The 23,067-nt window shown below is 34.5% G+C and overlaps 2 protein-coding genes and 1 pseudogene across 3 annotated transcripts in view; all 3 read right to left on the reverse strand.

Moving 5' to 3' along the window:
- The window catches only part of LOC124543625 (cathepsin L-like), a 113,303-nt gene that overhangs the window by 58,828 nt on the left and 31,408 nt on the right, over positions 1 to 23,067 (reverse strand). The gene's annotated exons all lie outside the window — the stretch shown is intronic.
- On the reverse strand, positions 3,599 to 4,870 carry LOC124543837 (cathepsin L-like). The gene is given in 3 exon segments (XM_047122159.1): positions 3,599 to 3,760; positions 4,197 to 4,395; positions 4,854 to 4,870. Coding segments are annotated over 3 exon segments (378 nt in total).
- LOC124543838 lies at positions 10,353 to 11,861 on the reverse strand (annotated as a pseudogene).

Raw genomic sequence — 23,067 nt, forward strand, 5'->3', positions numbered from 1 at the left:
TAAATATATAATAATAATATTTTAAATACCAAAAAATAATAAATATTGCTAACAATATTTCTATAATATTGTATAACCTTTTATTGGACTTATCTATCATCATGTTCATTTCCTTAATTTTTGCGTTTTTGTAGGTGCTGTGCACTTTTAGTTTCCTAACTAAATCAGCGAAATGATGGTGTCACTAATCTTGCCCAACGATTATGCATGCATTAGAAGCTTTTGATGCTTGGAACCACTGCTATCATAGAAAAATGGATCATGTATAGGAAAACTCAACAAGATACAGCTTTTATAAAACAAGAGTGATTAAACATTACAATATTTAAATTATCAAGTGCATTTAATAAACATAACATTTTAATTTACCAGGTTACAAAGAAGCTTTGGCTCTTCCGGTGTAATAAATCCAATCAATAGCAGTTTACTTGTGACTAACTAAAATTATTAACTAATTTTCAGGTTACTCTGGATATCCACAACGCCCTTGGCCGATGACAACTATCCTCAATGCAGTTCACGGCTTTAGGGAAGGTACACTCAAATGCATGTGCAAGCTCAAGAGCGCTGTTTTGTATTACTCAAAGTACAGTGGAGATCTTTGCTTTAGTGACAGGGTTCTTCTCTATCGTCCTCGTGTAGCTAGCAACATTATAATGGCATGTTGTGTATTATAAGATATAGCTTTGCAAGCTAGTCTTACCACCATCACCACTTACCGCTGCATATGATAATGGAGATGATAAAATTATGCAAGATCCCACACCCATTGCCTCTGTTGGTAACCAAAGTGAATCCTAAGAATAGCCATGCTAAGTTGTTTATTGAATAGGATATAGTTAGTTTATTTTAACCTTTAATATGTTTTTATATATATCTACTTTATTAAATATTAATCTTATCTAAATAATAAGTATAGTGATTGTATTTTAAACTGGTCCAGTTTTTATTTTGAAAGTAATGTATTTAATAATAAAACAAATTTATTGTTACAAACAACTTTTTTATTATATTAATTAAAACTTTTATATTTATAATCAAACAAAAGCCATGATTAAAATATATAAATATATGAACAAACAGAACAAATATATATATATGAACTAAGACGCAATTTAAAAATATTATTAATATTTGCATTTTTGGCTCGCTTCATCTTTTTCGTAGTGATTTGTTTCTTAAAACCTCTTCCCTGACGGGGCAAGTGGGTCAACACATGTACGCTATATATTCCACAAATGTGCTCAAAGCACTGCGGGGTTCCCAGTAAACATATGTTACGTTGTTGGAAACATGCACTGTCTAAAATTTGTGTTTGTGTTTTCGAGTGACTTTTTAGGTGATAAAGCTAAACACGGTCTTGATACTTTTCAAATTTAGTTCAAAATTTTTGTTACTTCCTCGGGGATAAAGTATCAAAAATATACATATAATCGACCCCGGAACAAGAATTAATTATTATAATCATTCCGTAAGAGTGATTATTATAATTAATAATATGATTATAATAATTATTAATACAGTAAGGAAAAAGTTATTTGCAGAGGATAACCTCATCAGGGACAACTCGTGTGCAGATATAAATAAATAAATGTTTGTTAAAATAAATTTAGACTTGCAGATGATGTCATTAATCACACAATGTTACTCATATGGGGATTCGGCTCTAAAGAGAAACCGACGATAGTCGACAAGGCAATGTACCTTAGGTCAAACTAAGTCACTCGCCTATGTCTAGCTCATACTAATCACGGCAGAAAGCGCCTTTCCGAGAACTGAAGCGAGCAAATACATCCAAAAGCAGTTCATGGCGTCACGCAGTCTTTGAACATCCGATATCAACAAAAACAACAACAACAGCCTTTAAATTCCCACTGCCGGGCTAAAGGCCTCCTCTCCCTTTGAGGAGAAGGTTTGGAACATATTCCACCACGCTGTTCCATTGCGGGTTGGTGGAATACCGCATGTTGCAGAATTTCTATGATATTTGTCACATGCAGGTTTCCTCACGATGTTTTCCTTCACCGCAGAGCACGAGATGAATTATAAAGACAAATTAAGCACATGAAACAGCGGTGTTTGCCTGGGTTTGAACCCGCAATCATCGGTTAAGATGCACGCGTTCGAACCACTGGGCCATCTCGACTCCCCCGATAGGTTCAGTGGTAGAATGCTCGCCTGCCGATATCAACGCTTTGGGTCAACTCAAATTTAAATCTATATAAATATATATTGTTTGGCGTATACAGCATTACCCGGATTTGTTAGATAAGTCCAATTAATAAATGAAAGTAGTGATTGTTCATGGGGTTTGGTTTGGATCTAGACAGCGGAGTGTCCGAAGTTCGCTGAATCTTATTTTGCAATAATAAGAATATCAGTGTTGGTGTACTGAGTGTACTTGGCGGTGCTGTTGAAACCGTCGATGGTGTGCAGGAACTCGTGCTGGTCTCGTTTTCGTACGATTTCCTGTGTTCGATTTCTTTTATATTGCAATTATTGTACATTGAATTTCAATACTGAAGTTATATCTGGGTACGTAGTTTTTTTTACCTTGAAGGCGCTGCAATCCTCGCGGATGAGGTCGACGAAGCTGTCGGCACTGACCACCACCACCGCCACCAACAGCACAGCCAAGTTTCTCATTGTGTTATCTAAATTAAAATTTCACGATTGTAAAAAAAAATACGAGTTTCGAAAATAATACGAAATATTATTTACAAAGATATAATTTATTGCTATGTCTTACCTTAATTTATTCATATACAATAGACGGCAGCCTTGGAACATGCTTACAAACTGCAAGGGCTAAGTCGTTGAACAAATGCAAGCCTAACTCAGATCTGAGCTCTGCCTGTCTGCGGCGACTGAAATAATGTATTTATATACCTTAGAGCTGATCTCGCTCAATTGGGGGTAATCGGTAAACACGCTTCTGACATCCCCTGTCCTGTACATTCGGACCAAAGCGTCACAGGCCTTTTCGGGCAATCTCTCGGCCCGAAAGAAGACGGATGTATGGATTACGTAAAAAAAATACAAAAAAACTATATTCTGTATAAAAAAGCCGAAGGTTCCCTTGGTATTGTGTTTGTTAATATTCCAATGTGAACAAAACGATCTTGTGATGGATAGGTAAGGAAAGAAAGCTATTAATATTAAAACATTCAGATCGTGTTTAATTCTATCGGAGATGCAGATACGCTGTATGTGATGTAGGTTAACACAAATTGTTTATAGGACTTTTCTTTTAATTGTGTTTCGAGGAAAAGGTAATTAAAGTCACGTATGTCACGCGTTAAGTTTGGTTTGACAAACAGCTTTATTTATATAATTAAATTACATTATTTATTTTTATATTAAGTTTAATAAGTTTTAATAATAATATTAAAATAATAAATTTTAACTTACATAATTTCTTATCTTTAGTTATAATTTATTTACGATAATAATATGACAACTTGTGTTTAGGTTAATTATTATTATTATTCTGACAAGAATCGAAGATACCGTGAATTAATAACCAATAATTATTAACTAAACGCTAGCAATCTAAGTCCGCTTCACGTCGGGCGTATTAAGACCCACAATCATCACGTCAGATGATCGGGTAGGTGGTAAATGAGGCGATGCCGCAGTTGTTGTCGCGGTTGCGCGCCATCCTGATGTAGCCGAGCTCGCCCCACGAGGCTCCCCACGAGTTCTTCACGAGCAAGTAGTCACCGCCCTCTTAGTCTATACCGCAGCCCACCACAAGCGCCTGCAGAGGGGCGGACCGAGATTAACCACAATACCAGGACCTAACTATAGTAACTCTAAATGATTTCAGAGGGGCAAATCAATCAATCCTATTCGTAATTAATATACAATTGTATTAATACAGTATGAATAATGAATACAGGATATGAATAATGCGTGATAGGAGCGCTAAGCAGCTGGAACGATCGGAGAGATTGATTCGAAATATTTAAATGAACTGTTATCATTATCACTTCACAACCGCAGTGAATCAGCTAGTAGTGTGTGTAGGATGAGTTTAGGTAGACCACTTTCATTAGACTCAGTGTAAAGTAATTAAGATGCGGAGATTACTCTACCACTACCACTACCTCTACCATCTTACTAATAATATCACTAAACTTTTATTTTATTAAAACAAATGTTAAATAACGAGTCAGTAGGGCTTTCCGACTCACTTCGTGGTTTTGGTTGCTAGAGGAGCAGTGCTCGTCGTAGTAGACTCCAGAATAGTAGAGCTGGAAGGACACCTGGCTGGCGTCGATGATGGCAGAGATGGGCCCCACGGTGGCCACGGCTTGCTTCAGCTTTTCCTCGTCACCTTCCGGCAAGACCATGAATGCCACGATGTTCGCGGCCACGTTCTCGATGTCGAACCTGTGGCGGTCGGATCTGAATCTGTCTTAATTTTACAAAGGAGAGCAATCCGGTCTATTTATAAGCTTGTAGCTAGAGACTCTCTTCGGGATGTTTTTAACAAAGTGGTCGCAATATATATACAACAATATTATGTATATTCACAGTAACATTGATCACTTTGATAAAATCAGTGATAATCATTGTATATGCACTAGAAGTAAAGATAAACTTATAACGCCAAGACCCGAATCCACAGTCAATAAATCTTTCTTGGGGCGAGGTATCCGTTTCTATAATAAAATTTATTTTTAACCCGTTCCTTAAACTCAAATCGTTGGTTAAGCGACTTCAAAAAAAAGGAATGTTCTCAATTCGATCCGTATATATTATACATATACTTTTGTTATGTTTGTTCGCCGATTACTACGCCATTTATAAACCGATTTTGATGTTTTTTTTAGTTCGAAAGAAAATACTCCTGGAATGGTACCATGATGAGGATATTAGAGTCTGATGATGTGATCCTGGAGATATCGAGGGAAACCCTCAAATTTTATAGGCACATGTACCGCGTTTTACATATTTTCTGAAGTTATAATGGCATTTGCTTCTGGCAATCATAATATTGTACTGCTGAACTGATGATGGAAGATGTAAGTCCTCAATTACTAGCAGTTAGGAAATAGTTCTTTCAACATTGATATATGGATTTATATTCCTCTTCGTAGCTTTTATGAAGAAAAGTACAGGTTCTTTTTTTTCTTTTGTTATGTTATTGTTTGGTATGTCTTGCTCCAGAAGTGGTCCCATATAAGCTTTATCGAAATAGGTTCAGCGCTTTTTGAAAAAATCAACTAATAACCATTTGTTACATAAGGACTTTTAATTTTGACTTTCGATTTTGCGAAAATAACACTAAAGAGAGTAAAATAAATATATACGTGTTTAAATCAAATTATGAAATTACTTTTTAGTGATCACTTTGAAGTCGGCGTTATTTTAAAAAAATATATTTTATAAAAAATACATTCATAAAAAAAGGCATATTATTCGATAAAACATTTTGTAGATGATAAAATGGAATTAATACCTGTTGACTTCCAGGCAGTATCCTGCCTGGAAGAAGAATTACATATAATATACTAATATGATTGTATTTTTTAAATGTTGAATAAACAACAATTTTGACAAAAAAAAACCAACTTCAAAAGAGAAAAAAAAATGCTCTAAAAAGTAAAAAATAATTGATTACTATTATTCTACAACTTAATAATCAAGTAACTTATTCTACTTACCAATATGTAGGTTCTGTGTTTCCACGCAAGGAGATAAGTATGTACCTACCCACTTTAAATCTAACTTAACACAAACCTATAAATAACAAACAATGATCACAATATTTTTTAGATTTATACTATTTAAAATGAAATTAAAAATATTTAGACTATTTAAAAGTCAGCAAAGTTATTACGATAATATATTATAGTTAAAATTAATGTTATTTTTGGAGGCGGTGTCAGCCAAGATACCGCAACGATACGCTACATATTAACACAATCACGTTAAACACAAGCAAACCGTGAAACAAAAATGTAGCCGATATTTAACTCAAAAAATTACGGTTAGGATGGTGTAAATATAGAATTACAAAAGTTTGAAACAGTTCGTAGTCAAGTGTCCCGTAACGCTCCTTTCTCTTGTCTGGTTACTAGATAAAATTATTTTCGAAGCCCTTTGTCGTGAACTACGACACAAGATTTCGTTAAAAGGAACAAAAGAGATTCCTTCTAAAGTTAAGGTAAGTGACTAATAATCTGATTGATAATTTTTATAATTATTATGGACTATCAGCAGTCGCAACACTTACTCATGTAATAATGAACACATTCACACTTAACATAAAGTGTGCGACATATTATTAAGTATATATTTATACATATTATTGTATATCTTGTGTACATAAATATATAATAATAATATCTTAAATACCAAAAAATACTAAATATTGCAATATTAAATATTCTATAATATAGTATATCCTTTTATTGGACTTATCTATCATAATTTTCATTTCCTTAATTTTTGTGTTTTTGTAGGTGCTGTGCACTTTTAGTTTCCTAAGTAAAGGATACTTACTATCAGCGAAATGATGGTGTCACTCATCTTGCCCAATGATTAGGCATGCATTATAAGTTTTTGATGCTTTGAACCACTATAGAAAAATGGATCATGTATAGGAAAACTCAACAAGATACAGCGTTTATAAAACAAGAGAGATTAAACATTACAATATTTAAATTATCAAGTGCATTTAATAAACATAACATTTTAATTTACCAGGTTACAAAGAAGCTTTGGCTCTTCCGGTGTAATAAATCCAATCAATAGCAGTTTACTTGTGACTAACTAAAATTATAAACTAATTTTCAGGTGACTCTGGATATCCACAACGCCCTTGGTCGATGACAACTATCCTTAATGCAGTTAACGGCTTTAGGGAAGGTACACTCAAATGCTTGTGCAAGCTCAAGAGCGCTGTTTTGTATTACTCAAAGTACAGTGGAGATCTTTGCTTTAGAGACAGCGTTCTTCACAATCTCATGTTCAATCAAATGTTGTGTATTATAAGATATAGCTTTGCAAGTTAGTCTTACCACCATCACCACTTACCGCTGCATATGATAATGGAGATGATAAAATTATGCAAGATCCCACACCCATTGCCTCTGTTGGTAACCAAAGTGAATCCTAAGAATAGCCATGCTAAGTTGTTTATTGAATAGGATATAGTTAGTTTATTTTAACCTTTAATATGATTTTATATATAGGTACTTTATATATAATTAATCTTATCTAAATAATAAGTATAGTGATTGTATTTTAAACAGGTCCAGTTTTTATTTTGAAAGTAATGTATTTAATAATAAAACAAATTTATTGTTACAACCAATTTTTTTATTATATTAATTAAAATATTAATATTTATAATCAAACAAAAGCCATGATTAAAATATATATATGTATGAACAAACAGGGCCGTATTTATGGGAGGGCAACAGGGGCAACTGCCCTGGGGCCTCCACATTAGTGGGGGCTACAGTTTTCAGCAAGTTAACAAATACCGAGATATAGTCAAATTATAATAATGTTATTATTTATTATTTTAAAAGTTATCGATACAAGTAAATAAATCATAGCTTACTGATTGAAATAAAAAAAGTAATTAATTCATGATAATATAATTATTAGGTTGTTCACGCTTCTGTTTGTCTAGGGCCCCCACTGCTTTGTGGCTCGGGGGCCTCCAGACCTTTAAATCCGACTCTGTGAACAAATATATATATATGAACAAAGGCGCAATTTAAAAATAATATTAATATTTATTTTTGGCTCCCTTCATCTTTTTTCGTAATAATTTGTTTCTTAACACCTCTTCCCTGACGGGGCAAGTGGGTCAACACATGTGCGCTATATATTCTACAAATGTACTCAAAGCACTGCGGGGTTCCCAGTCAACCTATGTTACATTGTTGGAAACATGCACTGTCTAAAATTTCCAAAAATTTCAAGTGACTTTTTAGGTGATAAAGCTTAACACGGTCTTTATACTTTTTAAATTTAGTTCAAAATGATGTAACGTAATGGGAACCAACCAATGGCGAATTTTATGTTTGGTTACTTCCTCGGGGATAAAGTAGCAAAAATACATATAATCGACCCCGGAACAAGAATTAATTATTATAATCATTCCGTAAGAGTGATTATAATAATTAATAATATGATTATAATAATTATTAATACCGTAAGGAAAAAGTTATTTGCAGAGGATAACGTCATCAGGGACAACTCGCTTGCTTTTAAATAAATGTTTGTTAAATTAAATTTAGACTTGCAGATGATGTCATTAATCACACAATGTTACTCATATGGGGTTTCGGCTCGAAAGAGAAACCGATGATAGTCGTCAAGTCAATGTACCTTAGGTCAAACTAAGTCACTCGCCTATGTTTAACTCATACTAATCACGGCAGAGAGCGCCTTTCCGAGAACTAAAGCGAGCAAATACATCCAAAAGCATGGCGTCACGCAACCTTTGAACATCCGATATCAACGCTTTGGGACAAGTCAAATTTAAATCTATATAAATATGTATTGTTTGGCGTATACAGCATGTCCCGGATTTGTTAGATATGTCCGATTAATAAATGAACGTAGTGATTGTTCACGGGGTTTGGTTTCGATCTAGACAGGAGTGTTCGAAGTTCGCTGAATATTATTTTGCAATAATTAGAATAACAGTGTAGGCGTACACTCACTTGGCGGTGCTGTTGAAACCGTCCATGGTGTGCAGGAACTCGTGCTGGTCTCGTTTTCGTACGATTTCTTGTGTTCGATTTCTTTTATATTGCAATTATTGTACATTGAATTTCAATACTGAAATTATATCAGGGCACGTAGTTTTTTTTACCTTGAAGGCGCTCCATTTCTTGCGGATGAGGTCGACGAAGCTGTCGGCACTGACCACCGCCACCGCCACCAACAGCACAGCCAAGTTTCTCATTGTGTTATCTAAATTAAAATTTCACGATTGTAAAAAAAGCGAGTTTCGAAAGTAATTCGAAATATTATTTATAAAGATGTAATTTATAGCTATGTCTTACCTTAATTTATTCATATACAATAGACGGCAGCCGGCATGGAACATGCTTAGAAACTGCAAGGGCTAAGTCGTTGAACAAATGCAAGCCTTACTTGTGAGCTCTGCCTGTCTGCGGCGACTGAATTAATGTATTTCATTTATATACCTCAGAGCTGATCTCGCTCAATTGAGGGTTATAGACAAACACGCTTCTGACATCCCCTGTCCTGTACATTAGGACCAAAGCGTCACAGGTTTTTTCGGTACGATCCTTCGGTCCAAAAGAAGACGGATGTATGGATTACGTAAAAAAAACACAATAAAAGATATTCTGTATAAAAAAGCCGAAGGTTCCCTTGGTATTGTGTTACTTAATATTCCAATGTGAACAAAACGATCTTGTGATGGATAGGTAAGGAAAGAAAGCTATTATTATTAAAACATTCATTTGTTTGTTTTTGTCAACATTTGTTTAATTCTATCGGAGATGAAGATATGCTGTATGTGATGTAGGTTAACACAAATTATTTATATGTTTTCTTTTTTATTTTTTTTTTTATTTTATATAAATTATATATGTTTTTTCTTTTAATTGTGTTTCGAGGAAAAAGTAATTAAAGTCACGTTTGTCTACGCGTTAAGTTTGGTTTGACAAACAGCTTTATTTATATAATTAAATTATATTATTATTTTTTATATTAAGTTTAATTTTTTTATATATATATAACAATTTATTAACATAAGAATTAACAACATTAAACGCTTAAATATATATATATATATATAAAAATATCGCAATAATCGCAATTCCGATTCTCTGGGCAAAAAACGAACCAGCCCTCCTGTCACCAGTGGAGGCAATATTAATAATATTAATATGCGACAACATCACATACATTACTCTGATCCCAATGTAAGTAGCTGAAGCACTTGTGTTATGGAAATCAGAAGTAACGACGGTACCACAAACACCCAGACCCAAGACGACATAGAAAACTAATGGTAATCTACATCGACTCAGCCGGGAATCGAACCCGGGACCTTAGAGTAGCGTACCCATGAAAACCGGTGTACACACCACTCCACCACGGAGGTCGTCAATGATAATAAGTTTTAATAATAATATTAAAATAATAAATTTTAACTTACATAATTTCTTATCTTCAGTTATAATTTATTTACGATAATAATATGACAACTTGTGTTTAGGTTAATTATTATTATTATTCTGACAAGAATCCGAGATACCGTGAATTAATAACCAATAATTATTAACAAAACGCTAGCAATCTAAGTCCCCTTCACGTCGGGCGTATTAAGACCCACAATCATCACGTCATATGATCGGGTAGGTGGTAAATGAGGCGATGCCGCAGTTGTTGTCGCGGTTGCGCGCCATCCTGATGTAGCCGAGCTCTCCCCACGAGTTCTTCACGAGCCAATAGTCACCGCCCTCTTGGTCTATACCGTATCCACTAGCACCTGCAGAGGGGCGGACCGAGATTAACCACAATACCAGGACCTAACTATAGTAACTCTAAATGATTTCAGCGGGGCAAATCAATCAATCCTATTTGTAATTAATATACAATTGTATTAATACAGTATGAATAATGAATACAGGATATGAATAATGCGTGACACGAGCGCTAAGCACCTGGAACGATCGGAGAGATTGATTCGAAATGTTTAAATGAACTGTTATCATTATCACTTCACAACCGCATGAATCAGCTAGTAGTGTGTGTAGGATGAGTTTAGGTAGACCACTTTCGTTAGACTCAGTGTAAAGTAATTTAGATGCGGAGATTACTCTACCACTACCACTACCTCTACCATCTTACTAATAATATCATCCAACTTTAATTTTATTAAAACAAATGTTAAATAACGAGTCAGTAGGGCTTTCCGACTCACTTTGTGGTTTTGGTTGCTAGAGGAGCAGTGCTCGTCGTAGTAGACTCCAGAATAGTAGAGCTGGAAGGACACCTGACTGGCGTCGATGATGGCAGAGACGGGCCCCACGGTGGCCACGGCTTGTTTCAGCTTTTACTCGTCACCTTCCGGTAAGACCATGAATGCCACGATGTTCGCGGCCACGTTCTCGATGTCGAACCTGTGGCGGTCGGATCTGAATCTGTCTTAAATAAAATTAGTATCGACATCTGGGTGTAAGACAAAAGAAAAAGTCAATTGTAAATAAAAAAATCGTTCCCATATTTTTTGTTGAAATCATGAAACAACATTCTTAAAGTCATTTCAGAAATTAAATGTGAGGGTTTAAAAAAACATCAAGAAGAAGTGTATTTATCGATAGACCAGATTTACAAATTTGGAGTATATAATATATTTACAAAACCTACCTTGGCTGACATTGACTCCAAAAATAACATTAATTTTAACTATAATATATTATCGTAATAACTTTGCTGACTTTTAAATAGTCTAAATATTTTTAATTTCATTTTAAATAGTATAAATCTAAAAAATATTGTGATCATTGTTTGTTATTTATAGGTTTGTGTTAAGTTAGATTTAAAGTGGGTAGGTACATACTTATCTCCTTGCGTGGAAACACAGAACCTACATATTGGTAAGTAGAATAAGTTACTTGATTATTAAGTTGTAGAATAATAGTAAGCAATTATTTTTTACTTTTTAGAGCATTTTTTTTTCTCTTTTGAAGTCGGTTTTTTTTTTGTCAAAATTGTTGTTTATTGTTAGATTTTTAGTGAAAAAGTCAATAGAGACGGAGGAACAGCGCGGCCACCGACTCAGCGTGATACATGATCGTCTTTCCAGAGAGACAGAGGAGCAACGTAGAAACCGTCTCAGCTTGATCCATGATCGCTTAACCCAAGAGACGGAAGAGCAACGTGCCCACCGCCTTAGCCTAATCCATGATCGACTATCCCATGAGTCGGAGGAGCAACGTGCACACCGTCTTAGCTTAATCCACGATCGTATATCGAATGAAACAGGAGAGCAACGTGCACACCGTCTAAGCTTAATCCACGATCGTTTATCGAATGAGACAGAAGGGCAACGTGTACAGCGTCTTAGCCTAATTTATGATCGACTATCTAATGAGTCGCAGGAGCAACGAGCACACCGTCTTAGCCTTGTTTATGATCGACTATCTAATGAGTCGGAGGAGCAACGTGCACACCGTCTTAGCTTAATCTACGATCGTTTATCTAATGAGACAGAGGAGCATCGTGCACACAGACTTGGATTGATTCATGATCGATTATCGAACGAAACACCTGAATCTAGGTCACTTAGACTTAGTAGAATGCGACAAGCTAGTCATGTTTGTAGGGATATCGCAAATGAAAAGTCTTTTGAAACAGCTATTAATAATTTCGCGGATGTACCATGTGCTGTTTGCAAAAGAACTTTGTATCCACAACAACGTTCCAATTTGCAAGCAGGTTTATATAGTACGATACTGCCTGAAGAACTGATTACTTTAGATACAATAACTACCTGCACACGCTGTTACACTAATATTAGAAAAAGGAAAATTCCAGCAACTGCATATTGGAACAAAATGACGCCTGCAGAAGTACCACCTGAATTGGCCAATTTGACCAGCGTTGAAGAACGGTTTTTAAGTAGAATTACACCATTTTTGAAAATTGTTAAAGTTAATAATCGATTTAGTCAAAATTGGTGTAAAGGCCAGGTCGTCTTATTTGCAAAGGATGTTGTGGAAATAGCTGAACAGTTACCACTGACACCACATCAAGCTGGTTTAGTTTTGGTAGTAGAAAGTCTCGAACACCTTTCATGGTCGAAAGAATTCTTCGTAGATATGCAAAGACTGAAACGAGCATTAACTTGGTTAATTTCCAATAACCATCTATACAGAGATGTTAAGGTGCATTTTGAAACTACCTTAAATATACCTCATTTAGTTCAAATAGCTGAAAATTCCATTCCTGAACAGGAATCTGTTACTTCAGAATCATTCTTGAGAAGTTATGTTACTTTAAATGACAACAGAGCAATTTTACGTGGATCATTTCATCAAGGCGATTTACGATTTAATTTATCACGGGGTAAGCAATGCACTGGGATAGCAGCTGTTGCTTGTGCAGCATTCACTGTATTAGATCCGGACAAGTGGTCCAAAAGTGATATCGATTATATTGTCATAATTGGAGATAAGTACTACAACGATTGCATGATTACAAGAAATAATCCTGCGGCCGGAGAAGTAAACCCTGAGTACCTCGCTGTGACGGATCTTAGTGCAAGACTCACATTCAATAGAGAAAATTTATTGATTACAGTACTCGAGGAAACAAATTATTATGGTCATATAGACAATGACAACAGTTCTGATGATTTCCCTAACTTAAAAAATGCTTTATTAAGTTTTTTCAGAGAACACACGAATGGTATACTTACGGCAAACGCTATTTCGATAGCAGTTCATTGTAAAACTTTGAGTGATAATCAAACTTACTTTTTGTTTGATTCCCACGCGCGTGGTCCCAAGGGAGCTACTGCTCCTATTAATGGCACCGCTTGTTGCATGCGATTTAGTGATCTAGACGACTTACATGCCATTTTACGTCGCAATTTATTTGTGTCACCAAATAAAGTGCCAGAAGGAAACTTTCGGGTAAATCTCAATGTATTCTCATTAACATCATTAATTATAGCTCGAGACATACAAAATCAATCGTGTGCGTCGCAATTGCAACAATCTATTGATTCCCCTCATCCGATAATACATACTAGTAATCCCCTAGAAAAAACAGCACAAGTTATTCAGTTACTCCCGAAAACTATTCCAGTAACATCAAACCATTCTCCGCCACTACTCAATGATGCTTTGGGTGCCATTTATATCGAATCAACAAGCATGCTCCAAAATATCGATGATAATGTACCAAATTTAGAAAGTGTTGTAAATATAAATAACTCCTCTACAAATGATGCAATGAGATTAGCCACCATCACAAGGAAAACTGCACCACCCTTAAATTTGGAGCGTGAACGCCGAATAGAGGAATTGTGTTGGTATTTTCTTTTTCCAAATGGCAAAAATGGCTTTGGCGAGGAAAGAGATATTGCGTGTACCCCCCTTGACTACTTTCAAAATCGGTTAATGAGTATTGACAAGAGGTTCAACAGAAATGATTATTTATTTTATGCTCTATCCATTGTTGAATATATTTAAATAAAACTAATTATAACGGATGAATCGCGTATATTAATTATTTTTAAACATCCCGACGTTTCGAGCACTTTGCAGTGTTCGTGGTCACGGGTAGACACGAGTGAGTGAGTGAGTCTACCCGTGACCACGAACACTGCAAAGTGCTCGAAACGTCGGGATGTTTAAAAATAATTAATATACGCGATTCATCCGTTATAATTAGTTTTATTTAAATGTGTAATAATCGCGAAAATTTAAGACAACATCATTGTTGAATATTTTCGTGCCAAATCAAGTGTATCTGTGTCATGTAGAATGCGACAAGGTCATGGAGAGGAAACACCAAAAGGACTTGTGGACAACATACATCTTACTATGAGAAATATTCGAGGATCGGCATCATATTGGCAGAAATGTTGCTCTGAATTAATTGCAATGGTTAGAACTTTAGGGCCTCCCACGTGGTTTTTGACATTTTCCTGCAATGATTTAAATTGGTCGGATATGATAAAAGCGTTGCTTATTGCTGACGGAGGCAACATCGATGACGCCGAACGTCTGTCTTTCCCAGAGCGTTTGAATCTAGTGCAAAAACACCCGGTAGTGGTAGCACGACAGTTCACTTTGCGTGTTAACGCTCTCATGCGATTTTTAAAGAGAGATAATGTTTGCTTGGGTGGTCCTATTGAAGACTTTTGGTATCGAGTGGAATTTCAAAGCCGCGGAAGCCCACATCTGCATATGTTGGTCTGGTGTAGAAATATTCCAGAATTCTCTACTCCAGAAGGTATCGCCGTAATTGAAAAGGTGGTTTCATGTTCATTATGTCCCAATGACTCTACGTTGCGTAAATTAGTCGAGGATTTACAAATTCATAAGCACACCGCGACATGTAGAAAAAACCGCCAATCTGATGGTTGTCGATTTGATTTTCCGAAGCGACCAAGTTATAATACAGTGTGTCTAGGGCCAGACGAAGCACTTGCTAACAACGGACGATTCTGCTTATTGAAAAGAACATCAAATGAAACCATGGTGAACAATTATAATCCAGTTCTTTTAGGACTATGGAAGGGAAATATTGACGTCCAACCGTGTGGTAGTGTTTCCGCTGTAGCCTACTACGTTGCAAAATATGCGAGTAAATGTGAACCTCACGATACGGGTAACGTAATTCGAGAAGCTATTTCGAATGCTAAGAGACAAGGTGGTGGAGACATATTTGGAAACAATTGTTTTCAGTATCAATGTCTATATTAAATCAACGCCTGGTGAGTGCACCCGAATGCGCATACAGATTATGCCATTTGCCTTTAAAAATGTCGTCGCGAAAGACTGTTTTCGTAAATAGTTGCAGGCCAGAGGAACGATTCAGACTTTTGAGATTTGACAGTGACGAAACAAGTATTTATAATAACATTTTTGATCGTTATGTATTACGCCCAATCGAACTGGAGAATTTAAGCCTTGCGGAATTTTCCGTCCGTTTTGAAACTGTCGCTAATATGACGTGGTCAGAGGACAACGGAGACGCAGAACTGAGAGACGAAGATACTTCGCCTGTGAAGTATATCAGATTGCAGGACAACTCCAGAATGCGTGTTAGAAATAGAGCGGCAGTATTACGTACCCGTTATTATACAATTAATAGTGACAAAGAAGCATACTATTACAGTTTAATGGTATGTGTTGAATCCAATATTAATTTGTCAGATTTAAGTTAATAATTAATATATTTTATTAGTATTGTAAGTTATAACTAATGTAGACCCAGCTTCAGATAAACAGGAACATCAAATAATTAACAATATTTAATATGGTTTACAATATTTATTTTTACAGTTTTCTTTACAATCGTCCATTATTTTTCGTATTTAAAGGCAGATTAACAATTCCCATGTCAAATGTAATAATATTCTATTTCTACTTTTATTTATAAAAATGTCAAACCAAAAAGTATTCATTACATTCATATAATTCTGTGACTGAATATAGCTCAACAGCTAGAAGTTATATAACATTTAATGATTATTTATAAATATTATATTTAAAATACTTTATAGGCTTACAGCTCGGCCTTCCTGTTGAGAGCGAGTCCCTTCGCTCCAGGCTAAAAGTTTACAATTTCTTAAAAATAAAACATAATAAAATCTACTCGCGTATCTCTTTCTAATTTTTTTGTCCTATTTCTTTCTTATTTATTCAACACAAAATATTATAAATTTTTAAATTAATGCTTAACATTTACTAAGTCATTTGTTACAAACGCTATCAGATATTAAACTTGGCATAGGTATCTTTTAAATTATTTTGAAATATTCCTTCTCAATCGCTCAATCAAAATAAATAAACTTTCTTCAAGTAGGCTTTTACAAGCACTTTTGAATCGTCATTTAACAATTAAGTGAAACTACCAACAGTCTGGAAAGCAGATTATACCGAGAAGAATCGGCAAGAAAGTCATTTAAAAAAAATACATTTATGTATCCTGCCTGGAAGTCAACAGGTATTATCTCCACGCTTTTTTATCATCTATAAAATCTTGTATCGAATAATATGCCCTTTTTTATATTGTATTTTTACAAACGATTTGAATTTACGAAACGGCAAAGTTAAAAATGTCTTCTAGTATGTACTCGTATTAGATATGAACTTATTATTATTATATTATTCTTCGTCAGAATAATTTTCTTCTGAACTACTTACAAAACCTAGGAAAATTTAACCTAGGCTGTATTTTGTCTACTGCAATGATGGTTATTTTTACGCGATAACACAGCATTCTCAGAGACATATGTTCATATATACATATATCATTGGGAACAATATCTTTATATGATGTGACACTGATACTTTATAACTTGTTTTGGGACCATTGATTGTATATGTCTTCATATTTAGTCCTAACTGAATGTTTGAAATGTTGTCATTCCGTGATTCAAAGTGGTAAGAACATTTAAAGCGGTTCATTAAACCTCTCCACCCGACCATTCGCTCTAGGAGTTGCTTTTGTATTTACTTTGTGTTGCACATCATAAAATTTTGTTAATTCATTAAGACGCTGCTTGTAAAGCTTGTTCCATTATCGGCAATGAGCCTTGTTGAAACACCAAAATTATATTACACAATATGGTCTTTAAAATATCTCATCTTCTTCTTCTCATCTCATCTTCAAACTTCGTGTCTTTTCGTGCCGAATTTTGTGAACTTATTAACTATAACAAAAATGTAATAAAATAAACTAAAATAAACTTGATTTTCTTGATGATTCTGTATACACGGTTATACTTTAATTTGTATTTATTTAATATCTTTTATTTGTTATGTACCAGAAGAAGATAGAAAGTCTCGAATTATCTTATTTTCTCATTAGCAGATTGTACAGTTGCAATCCAGGTTTCTTATTATTTTTGACGGCGACTGCGACATGTCAAAGGCAGGTTCATCATCAGTAAAATCTTCTGATTCATGGTCCCCAACTGAGTTGCGACTAAGTGCGTCGACACGAGACATGCGCGAACCTGGTCGGTAATAGAAGGCACGATCAAACGCTTGAAGCTAAATTCACCATCTAGCTATTTGAGATATTAAATCGTGTTTAATCAAAGTTAATTTAAATGCAATACCAATAAGATATAAACACAATTGAATTAATGAAGCAAACACATTTAATGTTTCAATATCATATGAATGTAGTTTACGTTCCTCAATGTTCCTCAGTTTTGTTTTTTCTATTAAAATAAGATACACTTTTGAAAACTTCATTCATATTTGTCTCAAGTAGGATATCACTTAACCCTTCATTACTAGCATCCATATGAAGATGAGTTTCAGCATTTGGGTTATATAGTGCTTTTATTTTTATAGATGTTGTAGGTCTTTCTATTGATATTTCTTTTGTTCTATCAAATAATCTTGACTTATCAGTCCCGGACCATTTGAAATCTTTTATTAGTAAATCTGTTGGTAGAGCAGCCCTTAAAGCATAATTTCAACGAAACGCTTAAAATATCCATAAGATCACTAAAATTGTCTCATTTCATACTCATTGCTGGGCTTTGAAACTTGGCTATAACCTCTGTCTTATGCGTACCAGGTTGAATTTCATCATAAGTCACTTCGTAGCCGAAGGAGTTGATGATTTCTAGAAAGAAATGGCATTTACTTAATCTTAGTGTAAGAGCACCTATTTTAAGCAGTTCCAGAACCTTTTCCAAGCACTTTAGTCCTTCGGAGACATATAGTCTATGTAAATTATTGCGTATTTCATTTTTTTGTTTCCATCAATATTTCATGCATAATACATTGAAAAACCGATGGCGCATTTCCATCAAAACCAAAAGGCATTCGATTGAATTCGTACTTCGGATTTTACGAAAGCCGTCTTGTATAAGTCTCTTACTCTTCGGGTATTAATGAAAGTAATTATATGATAATAATCTTGAGGCTAGGTCTAAAGATGTAAATACATTAATGCCTGATAATTAAAATTACTAAAACGAAATGTGTTACTCGAGCAACCAAAACATTTTTTTTTTCCATTTCAGTAATCTAAATCGTTAATCTAATCTGTTATCAATTTTTCGTTATAATTTAAACTATCGTTTTTCTGTATTTCACCAAACGTCTCATTATATGAATCCAAAATGTGTTTGAGCTCTTCAGAATGGTACTTTAATTTATGAAATTAAAATTCTTGGCCTTTATTTACCCAACGAGAGAACACTAGACTTCCTGAATATAAATGATGATCTATAAAATAATTATTTACTTTCATAGAATTTATATACTTAGCAGTGCGAATTACTTAATTGAGCGACCTCTTTTTAGTTCTATCTGAAATTTAAATCTTTCATACAATCTTTGTTATTTATATTTCTAATGCAATGAATCGGTATGTGATCTGATCTTCTCTCGCAGATAAAACACTTCGGAGAGAGATTGCTGAACTTGAACCTCGGGAAATCTTATTCATTACAGTTGTAACATATATATTTTGTATCTAATTTAAAAACTCGTCGTCGTTAGACTCGTATATTTTGCAGCTTTGTTCAACTTTAACGGTTCTCAAACATTTCAGGGCCTATTCTGGCTCTGAGAACAGTGCAGCCTGCACATCAATCCTCATAGCATCTCATAGCACAATCGTCATCTTTAACACCATGCAGTAAACAATTTACAACCTAACTTCCATAAATTTAACAAATTCATCTCAGCATATTAATACTGTTTAAAAGGGTCTGTGTACTTAACCGGCTTAGACAACATTTATTTAAAATATATAATTTTAAATCTTAGACATCATTTCAGCCAAGAACTAAGCATAGTCTTAGCGTATTGGGAATGATTCGAGCAATTTAATTAATTGTTACTGAATGTTAATTTTAACTTATATGAACTCTTGTCCGACTGCAATATCGACAAAAAAAAAATCTAATATAGCTTCACTACCAGTTGCTATTTTTATGTCGCATAGAAGTAGACGATCACGGCTCACCTGAATTACTCAAAAAAAAGTTTATAACTTTTTTCTCTTATGTCGCGCTTTAAATTTAAATTTAATTAAATTTTCTGTTATATAATATTACTAAGAGTATCTAATGTTGCACTATTTATACCTGCTCTATAACACTGTCTCTTACAACTGAGGGTTGATTGGAAGAAATTTCTTTTAGAAATAAGCCCGCCATTGTGAACAAAAATTTCATGTATAAAACTACGATGTAAAATTTCTCACTCATGTAACTCCTACTGGTGTGCAAAGGGATCTGTTCATATCATTCCACCATTAAACTACATTTCCAACCTGACGCCCTCCGCCACGTTGATTACTTATAACCTAACGCTCTCCGCTAGGTTGTTTACTACACTACAACTCTGTATGGCGCACACGCAATATCCTCGTTTGCTCTGAATAATAATCTCCTTTTCTCCAGACTTGACTCTTAAACTTGGGTTCTTATGACCAGCTCACATAGATAGACGCACCATGCCTTAAGTCTAGTGCTTTCCGACTCTGACCCTTACACCTGGGTTTTCCTGAGTCTGCACTAGACCTATCATAGGCTGCGCTAAGACACTGATTATCATCTCAATCATCCATGATCAACAAAACTGAAACATGCCTTAAGTCTAGTGCTTTCCGACTCTGACCCTTACACCTGGGTTTTCCTGAGTCTGCACTAGACCTACCATAGGCTGCGCTTAGACATTGATTATCATCTCAATCATCCATGGTCAGCAAAACTGAAACTAACAAATTTAAGCTTAGACACCGCTTTCATAAAAAAAAAAATTAACCAAAATCAAAATAAATACAGATATAATCAAAGCACATATAACACTCGGCGGTGAATGTCATATTAATATTTTATTTTACCAGCATACCAATACGTTTGCATAAGCAATTTTCTTTTTTAAATGATATATGTATTTTTTTGGCATTCTTGGGTTAAGAGAGAATAAAGAGTAAAACAATAAAAACGAAAAGTAATTAATATGTAAAAATAATAACGGATTACTGACGTGAACAAAAAAAAAAACTGCTTTATGGAGACAGACATCCCTTCATGGTATCATCCCTCATTGCTGTGTGGATAACGCAGATTCAGACGCTTGGCTTTGGTTTGGCTGAGGCGGGGTGAACTGTTTCCCGCGAGTTCCTTACGACTTCATCCATCTCATCTGCTTATACCCTTACTTAGCTCCAACTAGCGATTGGTTACGGCCCGTGTGTGTACATTTAGTTACCTCGCAAGAAAGGAAAAAAAAATAACAATAATAATAGTCAATTATAGTGTTTTGATTAGATTAATAAATAAAAATATATTATATTAAAATAAAATAAATTAATGAAATCGCGCACGCACCCTTTATTCACGATCTACGTCCGTGGCGTGGAAAGAAAAATAGTATTATTTTCCTTTTATCCCACTTCTGAAGCTGTAGACCCAGCTTCAGATAAACAGGAACATCAAATAATTAACAATATTTAATATGGTTTACAATATTTATTTTTACAGTTTTCTTTACAATCGTCCATTATTTTTCGTATTTAAAGGCAGATTAACAATTCCCATGTCAAATGTAATAATATTCTATTTCTACTTTTATTTATAAAAATGTCAAACCAAAAAGTATTCATTACATTCATATAATTCTGTGACTGAATATAGCTCAACAGCTAGAAGTTATATAACATTTAATGATTATTTATAAATATTATATTTAAAATACTTTATAGGCTTACACTAAGCATACGCGTAACAGATGGCGCTAGTATACTTTTGAATCGCGGTATAGTTTCGCTCAAGTTAAAATTATATTAAGTCATACAATTTTATTTGTTTTTCGCTTCCCACCAGTAGATGGCATTGTACCCAATCCTAGATCACGCAATAGTTTTCTTTATTTATTTTTACAATACATTTATTTGCATTAATTAAATATTGAGTTTTAACAACAGTGTGTAGTTTCATTTAATAGTACAAGTAAGGACATCTGGTGCCGAAACCCGGGAAGTGTGTGGAATTTAGATGACAGTGTAAGTGAAAAGTGTTTAAGTGTATGTTCGGGATAAAAACTATGGACTTTGGTGAGTTGTGTTAAAGACTTATAATTTGCATTTAAAAGGACTTAGAAAAATTTGGATGAAATATTGACTTAGAAAAATTTGCGCTAAAAAACACTTAGAAAATTTGGATTATAAATTGATTTAGAAAATTTTGCGCTAAAAAACACTTAGAAAATTTGGATTAAAAAATTAACTTAGAAAATTTGCATTCAAAACCACTTAAAAAAAAATCATTTTAAAAGAACTTAGAGAGTATTTGGAAATTGTACAATGTAGAAGTTACTAATGAAACAGGAAGATACGTTTGAGCAATTAAAGAAAGCTTTCATAAATTATAAAAAAACACCCAAAGATAGATTGAAAGTCACTTATATCGAATCAAAACTAGAAAACTTAGATAGATTGTTCGAAATCTTCATGAATATACACGGTGATATAGTGGGCAGCATTAAGAGAGAGGAAAGGGCTAAATTGCCATACTTCACCGATGATATGTACACAGGATTCGAAGATATTTATACTGAATACAAAGCTAGAATTAAAGATGATCTCCGATTGTTTAGTGCAAATACCTTTTCACCACAATCACTTGGTCCTGAAGGATCGGTCCTATCGAATACAAAGGTAAAATTACCACAGATCCAATTACCGAAATTTTCTGGACTATATGAGGAATGGCAAACATTTCATGATATGTTCACCTCATTAATTCATCAAAATACTGCATTGAGTCCAGTACAGAAGATGCACTATTTAAAGAGTAGTCTAACAGGAGAACCGGAAACACTACTAAGGAATTTAACCACAACAGATTCTAATTACGAAGACGCTTATCAGCAATTGATTCACCGCTATAACAACAAACGCTATAACTGCAACGAAATTATGAAGCGTTTACTCTCACAAAGAAATGCCACTGACTCTGCAAGTTCTATCAAGTCACTACTGGATGTTACATCTTCATCGCTTAAATCATTGCAAAACATGGGCATAGACACCACCTCATGGGATGTAATCGTTAACTACATAGTGGTGTCAAGACTAGACTCAGAGTCAAGAAAGTTGTGGGAAGCAAAAGTCAGTGAGTTAGATTCGGAAACATTACCAACGTGGAATCAACTTGTAAATTTCTTAGAGTCAAGATTCCGGACATTTGAAATGATCTGTGGCAACAACAAGTCCATGGTCAAATCCCCAAATGTACATTCCAACAACACCAAAGCAAAGGTGTTTCATTCCACCGCCCAAGAAGATAATAAACGAGCAAATCCTTCTTGTACTATTTGCAAGGGTCAGCATCTGTTA

The sequence above is a fragment of the Vanessa cardui genome, chromosome 3 (genome assembly GCF_905220365.1).
Source record: "Vanessa cardui chromosome 3, ilVanCard2.1, whole genome shotgun sequence".
In the NCBI taxonomy this organism is placed as follows: domain Eukaryota; kingdom Metazoa; phylum Arthropoda; class Insecta; order Lepidoptera; family Nymphalidae; genus Vanessa; species Vanessa cardui.